The sequence below is a fragment of the Sinocyclocheilus rhinocerous genome, unplaced genomic scaffold, assembly GCF_001515625.1.
Source record: "Sinocyclocheilus rhinocerous isolate Xijiao unplaced genomic scaffold, SAMN03320098_v1.1 scaffold50, whole genome shotgun sequence".
NCBI classification, from domain to species: Eukaryota; Metazoa; Chordata; class Actinopteri; order Cypriniformes; family Cyprinidae; genus Sinocyclocheilus; species Sinocyclocheilus rhinocerous.
In genome coordinates, this window is record NW_015641057.1 from 1,335,290 (window position 1) to 1,350,436 (window position 15,147).

The 15,147-nt window shown below is 37.7% G+C and overlaps 2 protein-coding genes across 2 annotated transcripts in view; one reads left to right on the top strand and one right to left on the bottom strand.

The window, feature by feature from the left end:
• The window catches only part of LOC107754516 (uncharacterized), a 21,661-nt gene extending 11,305 nt beyond the window's left edge, over nucleotides 1–10,356 (top strand). The window contains exons 3-7 of the mRNA XM_016570992.1: nucleotides 2,406–2,639; nucleotides 3,638–3,745; nucleotides 6,747–6,910; nucleotides 9,745–9,829; nucleotides 10,274–10,356. Coding sequence (XP_016426478.1) covers nucleotides 2,406–2,639; nucleotides 3,638–3,745; nucleotides 6,747–6,910; nucleotides 9,745–9,829; nucleotides 10,274–10,356 — 674 coding nt within the window. The remainder of the gene's footprint in view (nucleotides 1–2,405; nucleotides 2,640–3,637; nucleotides 3,746–6,746; nucleotides 6,911–9,744; nucleotides 9,830–10,273) is intronic.
• Nucleotides 10,357–14,342: 3,986 nt separating this feature from the next.
• LOC107754553 (homeobox protein CDX-1-like) overlaps nucleotides 14,343–15,147 on the bottom strand; it is a 14,256-nt gene continuing 13,451 nt past the window's right edge. Inside the window, exon 3 of the mRNA XM_016571029.1 lies at nucleotides 14,343–14,646. Coding sequence (XP_016426515.1) covers nucleotides 14,455–14,646 — 192 coding nt within the window. The 3' untranslated portion in view covers nucleotides 14,343–14,454. The remainder of the gene's footprint in view (nucleotides 14,647–15,147) is intronic.

Below are 15,147 nucleotides of genomic sequence, written 5' to 3' on the forward strand. Positions count from 1 at the left end.
ACTGGGGGGATCTCCACATACCCCTTAGCCACCCCGCCATCGAGGGCAGTGAGGACAGAAGAAGCACTAGCTCTGTTTCGGGCAGAAAAAGGTGCCCTCCAAGATCTAGTAACTTCTTCATGCACTTCCGGGAAGAATGGAACCGGAGGTGGCTGCCAACGATCGGCCTGCGGCACCCCCAGGAACCAATCATCCAACCTCGAGCATTCGGGAGACGCTCTCGGTGGCCCGGGAAAGCATAGCAGTCAGCTCTGGATCTGACTCGGGCAATGCCACTCTTCCTGACGGAGGCAGCACAGCCGAGTCCTCATCTCCAGAGCCTAGCTCGTCCCCTGATGCAGTGATCGACATCCTGTCATCTGCCGGAGGCCTGAATGAGATGCTAGACCCCGCCCTGTCCGGGGTCTCAGCCACCTCATCGCGGAACACCAGAGGGTGCGATGTGCTGGAGGAGTGACGGGCCCGTGGAGACGCAAAAGATTCTCCACCCGGCCCTTCTCCGGGGGAAGGAGTGGTGCGGTCACCATCTCCTGAAGAGCAGGATCCAGAGTCTCCGGGTCGCCCGTCTCAGGAACGCCGCTTGCTCTGGCACTTTACGGGCCTGGCAGGGGCAGAGACAGGCTGTGCCGCTTTCCTGCTGCCAGCTCCACGCTGTGGCCGGTGTGAAGGCTGCTGCTGAGGCCGAGCTGGAGCGGAGGTGACGAGCGGGCGGAGGGACTGCAGCCGGCGGCGGGGTGATGACAGCAGCGGGCCGCCGGGGCATGATGTGTCTGATCACCTCCGTCTGCTTCTGTAGGAACTGCTGGGCAAAGCTCTCCACCGCATCGCCGAAGAGGCCAGCCTGAGAGATTGGGAAGTCCAGGAAACGGTGTTTGTCGGCCTTCCTCATATCTGCCAGGTTCAGATATAGGTGTCGTTCCTGGACCACCAGGGTGGACATCGTCTGACCGAGGGACCGCACCATGAATTTTGTCGCCCGGAGGGCGAGGTCCGTTGCCGTGCGTAGTTCCTGCATACCCAGCCATGCGGCGGCGCTTTGCAGGCAGAGCTGCATCGCAATAGCACGCTCAACTGGGGGGATCTCCACATACCCCTTAACCGCCCCGCCATCGAGGGCAGTGAGGACGGAAGAAACACTAACTCTGTTTCTGGGCAGAAAAAGGTGCCCTCCAAGATCTAGTAACTTCTTCATGCACTTCCGGGAAGAATGGAACCGGAGGTGGCTGCCAACGATCGGCCTGCGGCACCCCCAGGAACCAATCATCCAACCTCGAGCATTCGGGAGACGCTCTCGGTGGCCCGGGAAAGCATAGCAGTCAGCTCTGGATCTGACTCGGGCAATGCCACTCTTCCTGACGGAGGCAGCACAGCCGAGTCCTCATCTCCAGAGCCTAGCTCGTCCCCTGATGCAGTGATCGACATCCTGTCATCTGCCGGAGGCCTGAATGAGATGCTAGACCCCGCCCTGTCCGGGGTCTCAGCCACCTCATCGCGGAACACCAGAGGGTGCGATGTGCTGGAGGAGTGAGGGGCCCGCGGAGACGCACTCGACAGGAAGCCCTCACTGTGATCCTCAGATCACCCTGGCCATACGCCGAAGTAATCCTCCGCTGCTGGGAGGAACTAGAACGGGGCATGGGGAGGGGGACTCCTCCTCGTTTAATGAAGAGGAGCCTCGATCGCAACATCGCGATGGTCATGTCCCCACAATGAGAACATCAGTCATCCACGAGCGCTGCCTCAGCGTGCTCAATGCCCAGGCATGAGATGCAGCGATCGTGACCATCAGATGGAGCCAGGAAGCGATCACACCCAGAAACACATGAGTGGAAGGCCATCTTTAAAAAGACGCCACGTCACTCGTGGAGCTCTTTTAGATTTGCTCTTTTAGGAAATAAAGTGTTGAAGCGCCCAGGAGAGGTCGCAGCGCGACTGCAGTTTGAAGAGCTGCAGCACGCCGTCCACACCAACAGTAGCACTGGACCAGCAACCCCCGCTGACACGCCGTAACACCAACACTGTCGGATGCTGTCTTGTAGACACTTGCTCGTTAACCAGACCAACTGAAATGCTCGGCTCCGAAGTGAAAAGCTGAATGTACGACTGCAGGCACTCTCCTTATATACCCGCGCTGCGGGGCGGTGTGCGCGACGCAAAGATCGCACGCCAACACTTATTGGCTTGTTTTGTTAACACTCTAAGGTAATTGGTCTCTCTAGCGAGGATCCCAATTTGTCAGTCACTGACGTAACGTCGAACGTGACTAACTGAAAGGGAACCTATGCTGCATGTTTAATTCAGTCCAGCTTTCACCTCAGCAATACATTTTGTTTAGAAATGTCTTGACATTGACTTATACTGAGTCGAGAAGGAGTTGTGTGATGGTCACGTGTCCCTCCCTCCAGCTCCTATTGGCTCAGTGGAAGTGTCAATCAGCTGCTCCTCCAGTGGGGCGATGAGGGTTTTCTGCTCCTCTGAGGGCGATCAGATCCTCTACAGCTGGACTCTGAATGGAGGTCCACTGATGGATGGAAACGCCAGCATTGATCTGGATGAGGGAACTGATGGAAACATCAGCTGCAGTGCGAAGAACCACGTCAGTCACAGACAGAAGACTGTTAGTGTCCAACCCTGTCCTGGTGAGCTTTTAATACATGAATGTCCACATATTTATAAAAACCACAGCGACAGCAACAAGAATAATGAAGATGAGCGAATCTCACAAAACCTGTCAAGAACATGTCCAAGTCACATTTCACCACAAAATCCTCTTATGCCAGAGTGCAATATTTCTGATGCGTATTTTGACGGACTGTGATGGTTTTATCTCCTCTAGGACTTTAGTTGATTCTTTAAAAAAAAATTCACCCTAAAAGCAAAAGAAATTATATTTTGCATGAAGAAAATGAGGGCTATTTTACAACCATTCATTTTATTTGCATTTTGAAAATTATAAACATTTCTACTCCCTAAAGTTTCTTTATTGTAATGTTCTAGAATTTACTTTTTTGTAATTGTTATTATTTACAGTGATACTTCATATTTTTCCCCTTTTTACATTTTCATCATATGTGCAAAATGGTTTAATTCCCCTAAAAACATTCAATGAAACATGATTGCAAAATATTACTAATTACAGTTAGTACAGTTAGTCAGATTTTGAACTGAAATGTGACCTGGGCGTGTCCTAGACAGGTTTCATGAGATTCAAACAAATTGATTCTCGTAATTGGCCACTTAATTCTTCAAAATAATTAATAATCTATGCAGCAGTTTATATTGAGAGAGAAAACAGGTGATTCTGCAACAATGTTTTATTACAGGACCAACTACCGCATCTGTGACCTCAACAGTAGAAAAGGATTCATTAGCTGGTATGAATCTCACCCATGTAGTATTACCTTTATCAATGTGTGCGTGTTGAGCAACAGCGAATGCAAATTACAAATAAACCTAATAATGATGACTTTGAGAGATCTGCAGGCTCTTCTGTAGTTAAATGTTTTATGAACTAATGTACTATGCTACTAATTGCATGGAGTTGTTATTCCTGTTGCTGTTGCAGTTGGTATGAATGAACTTTTCAAAGTAGTTTTAGAGTTTGATTTAAATGACCTCGTGTTTCTTTCTTCTATAGTCTTACATGTCTCTCTGATTGCTTTGGGCTGTGTTGCGCTGATCCTGTTTCTGCTGTTCATCACCGTATATCACATTTACAAGAAAAAACAGGTCAAGTCGACACCAGGTCAGTTCATTTCAAATCTGTAGTCCATATACTAACTGATAAAGGTTCAAATGTAGTACTTTTTGATGCAAGCAGCAATTACAGAGCCAGAAACATTGGTTAATACTTAGGCCTTCAAATCTTGAGAAGATTTGTGGGTTATTTGTTAAATGTTATGACAGTTTTAAAGACAGCTGCACCAAAGGCCAAAAGCATAAACATTAAGCATGTGATGAAGATGATCTGAGCTAATTTTGGTGGAAATTTGACTAATTTTCTGGGATTGACCAATGCAAATTGGTGTAAAATGGCAGAAAGTTTTTTGAAACAATACTGTTCTTCAAAACTCATGAATATAAATAAAAAATCTTTAAGCCAGATAATTCAATAATGATTTTTGACCATTACTTTTTTTGGCCAAGTACTCATGATCACAGTATGATTAGCAAAGTTACTTGATCAGAATAATTTTTTATGTGAATTGTTCAAAAAGGTGTTTTGATTTTACAAAAGTCTTTGTATGTTCACAATGTTCAAAAATTACAGCAACATGTGAAATGTGTGTAAAATATCCAGATGTTTGGTGTGTATTTGACACTGCATTTTGATAACACTGTTCATATATAATTACAATAATATAATAATAATAAATAATTATAATAAATAAAAGTGAAATTGTGCTTTGTTGGTATAATGTCTACTAGAATGTTAAAAAATGTTCAGTGTTAAATATTTTTAAATAGTTGTTTTGTAATTGATTTTTTCTTCGTAAAGCAAGACAAAACAGTAAAAAGCACATTTTGGCTATTTAATACGGTGACGCATTGCTGCCACACACATATTTTTTTTCCACTCAATTATGTCGTAATAACGAGATGTTATGTCATTTTAACAACATCTTTTCTCGTTAAAACTACATCTTTTCTCGTAATAATGAGATGTTTTCTCTTAAAACGACATCTTTTCTCGTAAAAACAAGATATTTTCTTGTTAAAACGACATCTTTTTTTCTCGTAATAACGACATATGTCATAAAAACGATATGTTTTCCGTTATTATAGATATATGGTAGGCTATATGCAGTGTTGGGAGTAACGCATTACAAAAGTAATAATATTACAGTAGTATATTACGTTTTGCTGTAACGCAGTAATATAACGCATTACTAATCAAATTTGGGTAATATTATTACTCGTTACAATCTCAGTAACGCAAGTTACAACAACATATTTTAACTCAAAATTAAGTGGTGAATTTACCAACACCGCAAAACAGCACCAGAGAAAAAAATCCCGCGGGTAAAATAGTTTGTCTATTTCCTGTTGCTGGAATTAGATGGTTGAGATGACTGCAGAGACGGATTCTACATTTGTGAGATGGACACACTCCTGTTATTTTCAGTTCATCGGAGAAAAGCATAAGAATGCATAGTCAGGTGCAATATGTGCAACACCAAACTCTCAACATGGAGAAATAGCACGAGTAAAACCTGGAAACACCTAGACTGGTGCCACTAACACTAAGCTATCGGAGAGAGAGCTGCGGGGTCGGAGAAGAGAAAAAGACGGCGGACGAGCGCAGACAAGCAACAAAAATTAAGTTTAACTAAAAATAAAATCTGTTTTTATTAAATCATAGTGTATATATAAAATGAATGAATATGCGAAATATTTGACTTAAATAGCCTAATTAACAGATTAACAAAACGAAAGGAAAAGACTGAGAGATAGGCTATGTTGCTGAGTTTGGTTCATATGCTATTTGTGTGGCGCGGCGCTCTACGAAAGTCCAGGGAAAGGAAACCGAGATGACAGAAATAAAGTAAACACATTGCAGTTTCAAATGATCTGTATGACCAAAAATAACAGAGTATTTTGACTCGTTTAGGCTATGATCAGATCAAAACAGTTATTTTTGAATAATCGACTCTGGGCTTAATATTTCTTTATTAGAATGACTGAAGTTTGATTTAACAACAAATCGAAATACGAACAAAAAGAAATAAAGAGATAGATAAATAAATACCATTAAATTCACGTCTCGCACACTTTAATGCCTTTTCAATGGAACATGCCTTCGAACTGGAATGATGTCTGAACTGGAAACAAACGACTGAAGTGATAAGAGACACATACAAAATGTGCAGAGCATTGGTATGCGAGGACTGGAATTAAGAACCACTGGTTTAGAAGATTAATCTCATAAACTAACTGAGCTAATAATTCTGGAGAGTAGTTAGCAGTTTAATAGTGATGGGTTGGTTCATGAACGATTCCATCTGTCATATGTCAAATGAACAAAAGATGCAAGAGGTGAGTTAATCATCTATGTTTTCTATCCTCTGCTGCATTATAATGACTTTCTAATTTGGAAAATTATCAAAGATGAGGTATGTAAATGTGTACATGGAATTTGGGTAATAAAATATAACATTTAACTAAAGAAAAAATCTTGGGGTGCATCAGGTACTCGCAGGCAAAATTATGGATGCTCCAGAAAGGGAACAAAATGTCAAAAAAGATGGACCCTGTTGCAAAACACACACACATCCATCCAAAAAAATCCACATCCAGGCACTCACATTGTAAGCAAAGTAAAAAGCCATTATTCTAAGACAGGGCTACATATTAAAAAGACACCAACGCGTATCAGCTCAAGCAGGCCCTCATCAGGGTGTTAGACAATATGGAGTAAGAAGTAGCTAAATAGATAGATTTGTGTGTGTGTGTGTTTTGCAACAGGATCCACCTAATCTTTTTTAATATTTTAACTGTTAAAATGAATGAAATAGTTCATTTTTTTGAACATGAATGAACTAGAGATCTGATGTTCCCATCACTAGTTTAACTTGCACTGGATTGAATCTTTTCATAATTTTAGTTTGCTACTTAAATAGTTTCACTCTTGAAAGCTCCATTTGTCAGTTACCAGTTTGCAGACTAGTAGTAATGAACAGCTATTCAGTGTGTGTAGAGACGTCCGGTAATGTCTTGCCCTGTCATCGTTTCTTCTTTCTGTGCAGAATTACTCCCGGCTGCTGATGTGGAATATGTTGAGATCCAACCGCAGAAGAAGAGGAAGGAGAGGAAAGAGAAGGAGGAAGAGGTTCAGTATGGCGAGGTGACGTTCACTCTAAACCTCTCAAGCGCTTACACACGGCCTCAGGAGGAGTGTATTTATTCTCAGGTACACAGATGCTAGTTTCACAACAACAGCTGTGTAAAATCACACTTTCCCTGGGAAATTAGCGCTTACATTCACTTATGTTTCACTTTGGGAGTTGTACAGTTTACATAAAGCACATATCTCTTTGCACATGCACTGTAAATTGTTTTGTCTGACATGTTAATGATGGTACTGTATGTTGATCTGCTGTGTTATGGCCTGTAGAGTGAGCATTAAAGTGATAGTTCACCCCAAAATTTAAATTACCCCATGATTTACTCATCCTCAAGCCATCCTAGGTGTATATGACTTTCCTCTTTCAGACAAATACAATTGGAGTTAAAAATGTCCTGGCTCTTCCAAGCTTTATAATGGCAGTGAATGGGTTTTGAGATTCCATCCATCATGAAAAGTACTCCGCACGGCTCCGGGGTTAATGAGGCCCTATGAAGCGAATCGATGTGTTTGTGTAAGAAAAATATGCACTTTTTTGGGCTTCAAAATCTCAACACCCATTCACTGCCGTTTTAAAGCTTGGAAGAGCCAGGAAATTTTTTAAAGGGGTCATATGATGCGATTTCAGTTTTTCCTTTCTCTTTGGATTGTTACAAGCTCTTGGTGCATAAAGAAGATCTGTAAAGTTGCAAAGACTAAAGTCTCAAATCCAAAGAGATATTCTTTATAAAAGTTAAGAGTCAACCACGCCTACCTAAAACGGTTAATGGTCGTTCTAACACGCCCCCACATGTCTATACGTCACGATGTGGGAAGATTTGCATAACGCCGCACAAAGAAAGAAGGTGTAACTTTTATTCTCGCTGTAGTATTGTTCCGAGTAAATGATGAGGTAATTTTCATTTTTGGGTAAACGATCCCTTTAAAATACTGTATGTGTCTGGGCTGAACCGTGAAAGCTTGAGTATGCAAGACTATGAAAAAAAAGGAAACCAAATGCTTGTTATTTTCCTTCAGACAAGCACTACTGTTTTTAGTGCTTCTCAATGTGTTCTGCTGGCAGTTATGATGATATGATGGCGAGAAAAGGCTTAAATGTGACCCTGGACCACAAAACTAGTCTTAAGTCGCTGGGGTATATTTGTAGCAATAGCCAAAAATACATTGTATGGGTCAAAATTATTGATTTTTCTTTTCTGCCAAAAATCATTAGGATATTAAGTAAAGATCATGTTCCATGAAGATATTTTGTAAATTTCCTACCGTAAATATATCAAAACTTAATTTTTGATTAGTAATATACATTGCTAAGAACTTCATTTGGACAACTTTAAAAGCGATTTTCTCAATATTTAGATTTTTTTTGCACCCTCAGATTCCAGATTTTCAAATAGTTGTATCTTGGCCAAATATTGTCCTATATCCTAACAAACCATACATCAATGGAAAGCTTATTTATTCAGCTTTCAGATGGTTTATAAATCTCAATTTTAAAAAAATTGACACTTATGACTGGTTTTGTGGTCCAGGGTCACAAATGAAAGTCAGCTTTTAATCATGAATAACAAGGAGGTGATCGATGTGCACGAGTGTCATGAAAACACAGCAATCGGGTTATTTTAAATTATTAAAACATTTCAAAGCAATTGAAATTTGGAAAATCTAAGCTTTGCTAGATTGAGTTTTAGCAGAATTTAACAGCGATATGAGAGAGTCTGTGTGTTAAAACATGTCAAACATCTGCGTTTGGCCGTCTGGATTGAGTTGAAGCAGTCAGTTTTATTTAAATGGCACACATTGTTTCAAAACGTTTACAGAATGTTTCTGTTTACAGAAAAATATTGCTGTAATAATATCTTCAAGTTCTTCAAGTACAGGAAATGGCCTGAAAAAGGCCTGATGATATCTAGAGTTTCGCTCACACTGACAGGTTAAACTGCTTTAAAGTTTTGTAAAGTCCTTACTAGTCCTGCTAGTAAACAGTGTTGATCCTACCGGCTAAACTAGTTCAGTGTTCAGCTCCCAGATAAAAACTTTATGGCTTGAATTCACAGTAAATAGCATCTAAAAGCGTTTGCCAAAGGCATAAATATAAATGCACTTAATTTTTGTTGCATCTTTGTTGCTTCTATTAAAAATTACATTTAATTTAGTTAATTATTGCCAGCTCTATATTGTTGGATATACTGTAGAAGTATATACAACTTTATGTGCATATACTCACATAAAGCGATATATACCATATAGCAAATCTTAACTGCTTTATATAGTTCCAAAACGTTATCTATATTATCACACAGCTCTATATAAAATGTTAGATACAGTACTGTATATAAGTATGTCTAGCTTTAGCATGCATACAGTATACTTTAACTAAAATTAAAACAAATTTATATTATTGGCCAGGTCTTTATATAAAGTTGGATATATAGCAAACTTTATTTCCATACATACTGTACAGTACATAAAGGGATTCATACTATATAGCAAATCTCCACTGTTTTATTGTTTATATCGTCACAAAATGTAACTATATTATCATTCAGTTCTAATCTGATAAAAGTGACATGATGATATTAAGCTATTAAAAACATTAACATCATGACTTTCTGTAAAGCTGCTTTGAAACAAAGTGTAAGGTCAAAAGCGCTATGTAAATAAAATCGACTTAATAATTTAGGCTATTAATGTGAATATTAATATTAATCTTAATCTCATTTGATCCTCATTTATTGTTTTCCATGCTGAATGAAAGTATGTTTTTCAGTGTGCAAGAGTTCTGTTACATGTTTATAATTATGAGTTTGATTAAACCATTATTTTGGCCGAAACCATTGTTTTTGGTTAACACTTTTTAATGAGTTTTTAAACTTTTGAAATGGTAGATTGGGAGATCTTAGTCTGTTGTCCGAGGTGGTTTGCTGATCATATCATGTGACTTCCTGCGTGTGAAAGGAAGCATCTCATGCCTTCTCAGTGCAAAAGGTGAATGCTGCGGGCATGTATGTCTCTCTCATGCATCACAGTGTGTAAATAAATAATCATTTTTAAACATATTCAGTTTTGTTGTTAATTTATTTACATCATGTACCCATTTTGGTGGCCGCATCATATACGTAAAGCATATTAAATGCAATTGAAATAGTCTACTTTAATGTTTTAGATAACGTTTGAGAAAATAAAATGTTCCATCATTAATCAGCAGCGTAACAGATGCCACCATGATTCTGGTTCTAAAGAAGCCTATACAAACTATTGTTAAACTGAATGACATTTTTCAAATGAGAAATTTTGCCTTTAGGAAACTAGCTGTATTTATTTTATTTTATTTTTTACATTTTTTAGTTGTTTTAGTTTCAGTTTTCTAATAACCCCCTAAAGAGTAATATCTTTTGCAAGGAGTAATTTTGAGCATGCTTTTGCTGTGAGGTTACAGAGATGGAGATGCTGCTGCTGCATCTTCATCTTCTTCCTCCTTCAGCAGTGTCACTTTACCACAACCAGATGGCTAATGATTAACACACACACACAGAATAACGTCCTGTTGTTATCTGCACGGCTGTAAACGGACTTTCACGAGAAAATGGGAAAGGAAATAAAGTCCTGTCGGGATGTTTAGAAGAATTCATTCACGTGACCAAATGAGCGTTTTATTTTCTGAAGCTTTGTTTTATTCTCCTGTTTTCAGTGTGCTTTTTCACGCTCATCAAGATAAGTGTAAAATAGTGTGAACTGGTTCTACTATCTATAAAGATACTAGCGTGAAACAAGATAGTAATCTCTGTATTTGACGGATGAGATGCTGCACTAATAGGCTGAATATGTTCATAACAGCAAGAAACTGAAGTGCAGATCTATGTTTAAAGCGTGAGCCGTACAGATGCATTTATGTGGATGTATGTCATGCACACTGACTCATTTACAGTTTTTCTTCTCTGTTTTATCTGAAACCCAGACATGTGTTTGCATGTCTGTCAGCTGTGCTTAAAGGGATGGTTCGGCCAAAAATAAAATGATCTGTCATCACTTTCTCACCATTTTCAGTATTATTTTGGTAAATATTTTACTCGAATGCTCTTGAAACTGAATTCTATCTCAGTACTCAATTATGTTTCTGAGGCAAAATCACACTTTTATTATTCCTTAATAATTAACTTTTTTGAGCTCCCACAAATTTTACTTTCACTTAAAACAGCCAATGAAATGTATTTGTGTAAAATATAACATTATTGATTGTATAACCAAAACAGTTGAAACACTCTTCAAAATATCTCATTTGTGTTCCACAGAAGAATAATATAATTATTTTGTGTTGTCAGAGGCAAAAATCCCACTTTTATTATTCCATATAATTTCCTTTAAATTCTTTTGAACTTCACCAAATTTTACTTTTAATTAAAACAAACATAATAGGACATTATTGAATTTGTTTTTTTTTACGTCACAACAGTTTTTGACCACAAGCAGTTTGTAGAACTGTAGAACTTAATTTTTTTCTGTGAAAATTTACATTTATATTGTAGATCATTTTAAAAAGGTCCCAGTTTTCTTTTGGACCCCATTGACTTTCATTGTATGAACCAAAACAGTTTTTGTATATATCATATCTCAGTTGTGTTCCACAAAAGAATACATTTTGTATTATTTGTTGAATATCTTACTTAAATACCCACAACCGAAGACTAATTTAGTACTTGATTATGATTATGTCAAAAGCAAAATCACACTTGTATTATTCTATAATAATTTCCTTATACTTTTTTGAGCTCCTCAAAATTTAACTTTCACTTAAAATTGCCAATAAACTTTGTGCAAAATATAACAAAGTAATTGATCCTTACATAACAACAGTTTTTGACCTCTCAGTGTTTTTTTTTGGACCCCATTGACTTTCATTGTATGAACAAAAACAACTGAAACATTCTTTCTTGTATACAACAGAAGGAAGAATAATAGTATTATTTTGTTGAATATCTTACTTAAAGGGATAGTTCACCCAAAAATAAAAATTACCCCATAATTTACTCACCCTCAAGCCATCCTAGGTGTATATGTCTTTACAAAAGTAGCGAATCAATGCGTTTTTATAAGAAAAATATCCATTTAAAAAAAATTATAAACAGTAATTGTTAGATTCCGCTAACTGTTGTACGCCTCACACTCGTCTCACAATAGAACGCCGTTCCGGCGGGAGACGTAGGCGTAGCGTAAGCATATACATATCTATGAGCATAAGGTCCGGTGAGAATATGCTAGTCTCGCAAGAACCGACGTTTGTTTACAGGAGCAAAGGAAGCAAAGTTTCCATACTTTAGCAAAGGAAAACCAGTCTCCTCTCGGCTTATATCAAAATCCTCCGACATTTTTCTTTACAAATCTTCGTTTTGTACTTCTAATTCGTGACCGGTGTTTTGTTGTGCTCTCTCCTCTGCGCTTCCTCATTCGTCATTTCTCACCGGACCTTACACTACGCTTTCATCATCTGCCTGAATGAACGCGCGAGTTAGCGCAAGCTAGAAATTACGGCTTGTAAAGTTTTAAATATGGATATTTTTCTTACAAAAACGCATTGATTCGCTTCAGGAGGCCTTTATTCACCCCCGGAGCCGTGTGAGGCACTTTTTATGATGGATGGATGCACTTTATTTGACGTATTTTGGACTGTTGAAAAATAACACCCATTCACTGCCATTATAAAGCTTGAAAGAGCCAGGACGTTTTTAAATATAACTCAGATTGGATTCGTCTGAAAGACGAAAGTCATTTACACCTAGGATGACTTGAGGCCGAGTAAATTATGGGGTAATTTTTTATTTTTGGGTGAGCTATCCCTTTAAGTACTCAAAACCGAAGGCTAATTTAGTACTCGATTATGTTTCGGAGGTAAAATCACGCTTTTATTTTTCTTTAAACAGCCAATGAAATTAATTTCAGTGTAAAATATAATAGGACGTAATTGAATTACAGTAAAGCAGTTTTGTTTATAAGTATTGCTGAAGATGGAACTATATTTGACTTAAGTGTGACTTTTGACACACATTTTGACCCGGTCCTTAAACTCAAACGTCTCAGTACTTTTGACACAGGAACGCTCCTTCAGATGAGGGTCAATGGTGACATTGTGAAACCGATCAAATATTAACAGTTCAAACGTGTGATCTTGAAGGACATGAGATGAACGTTATGGAATTAGGTCTTTATTGGCTCTTTAATTGACATGAATCATCTGACTGAGCTGCAAAAACAGGCTCCACCCGTCCCATCCGATGACGTCCATGCGGCCCACAGCTTCTGCTCGACCTCTGGCTTCTCTGTCAATGATTGACTTCGCTGAATACATGCTCACCTCTTCAGCTTCTGTTTTTATCAATAAGCTGTGTTTGTTTCCTTGTGTTATCAAGACTTATGATCCACGCGGCTCATTGTGATCGGTAAACACTCACACGCCAACTGGTTTCCACCCTCTCAAAGTACAGCGTGATTTAGAGATGGTCGTTGTATGATTTAGTTAAATCTGATCAACATGTCAAGGCCATTTTTTTTAATTTGAAAAATAGGAACATTAAGGATGTTTTCCAAATAAAAAAAAATAAAAAAACAAGGTAACACTTTTATTAACACTTTTTTAATGCATTAATTATGGCTTGTAATGCAGCTTGTAATGCACTGTATGATCCTATGAATAATTGTAACCACCATAGTAATGCATTATAACGCTTATCTAATCATAGCTAGATCTTTAGAAAGTATAATGCATAAAACACATGATAAACAAGGAGTCTGCAAATATGCATTTCAATTCTGGTCATAATTACTTATGAAATTATATAATGCATTATAATGTAAAATATTAATACCTTTATAATTGCATATTTGAAAGCTTCAAGTGTTACCAAACTCTGTAATGTGCAAAAATTTGATTTTAATAAAAATATAAATTGTGAAGTATTTATACACCATTATTATTACATTTATGCTGACAAAAAAAGGTATTTAAAAATAGTTTATGTAAAAAAAATTTACCTAATATAATGAGAATCGTCATTGAGAATAATGGCAATTACAAAAAACTCATAATAAATAGTAATAATTCTCTTTACAATAAAGGGAATTTGGAAGAAAATGTGCTTAATTGTTGTGAAAATAATGTCAAAATGAAAAAAAAAAAAAAGATTATTCTTGAGATTCTGAATGTCAGCAATTTTACGTTCTCCTCAAATATTATCTGTTTATTAAAATTATGCTCTTTTTACAAATGAACGATTACACAGAGGCACCAGTTGACTCTCTTTAAAAAAAAGAAGTCATTTTTCCATCATCCAGTAGATGTAAAATATTTTACATAGTAAAGCAAAGCAGTAGTGATACAAATAGTCATCAAATCATCACCAGTAGTTAGTGAGGTCATATCAAAAGCAGTACAGAAATGAAGAAAGCATTATTCAACATACTCTGAGATCATAATTTTTTACAAAAATTGAAATACTGTGCATGTTATTCACAATAAAACGTGTTTGCGTGTCATTCGTGTAGTGCAATATGAACGCTCCGCTCAGCGTCACTGAAACCGTGTAAACATGTACTGTTTATCCTTCTGTCTGGAAGAGTTTTCAGTATTCCTCTTTGATGCTGGTCGATATATTGTCTGTCATCAAGCCGTTATTGGTGCTGCTGACCATGGCGGTGTTTGCGTGGCCGGATGCGCTGACCGGTGTGAATGTGGAGCTCTGCTCAGTCTGCTGGAGTCGCTTCTTGTTTATTTTCCTTTCTTTGGCTCGTCTGTTTTGAAACCAGATCTTCACCTGTGAACCACAGTGTCAAAATTATTTGCCAGATTAAACAAACGATGAGGCTTCTAGCTGTACCAGACACATCCTGTGTCTCATGCATAAAATTTACATATTTCAAACAAATGTATTAGTGAATTTTAATGATGCTGAAATTTCAGCTTTGCATTCTGAGCTATTTTTGCAATAATTTGTTGCAACTGGTTACAATTGTGTGTGTGTGTGTGTATATATATATTAGTGCCGTCAAACAATTAATCGTGATTAATCGCATCCAAAATAAAGGTTTTTATTTACATAATATATCTGTGTGTACTGTGTATATTTATTATGTATATATAAATACACACATACAGTATATATTTTGAAAATATTTGCATTTATTTACATGTATATATTTATATTCATATAATTTATATTATATATTAATATATTTAATATATAAACGTAACATATTTTTCTTAAATATATACATGCATGGGTGTGTATTTATATATACATAATTAATATACACAG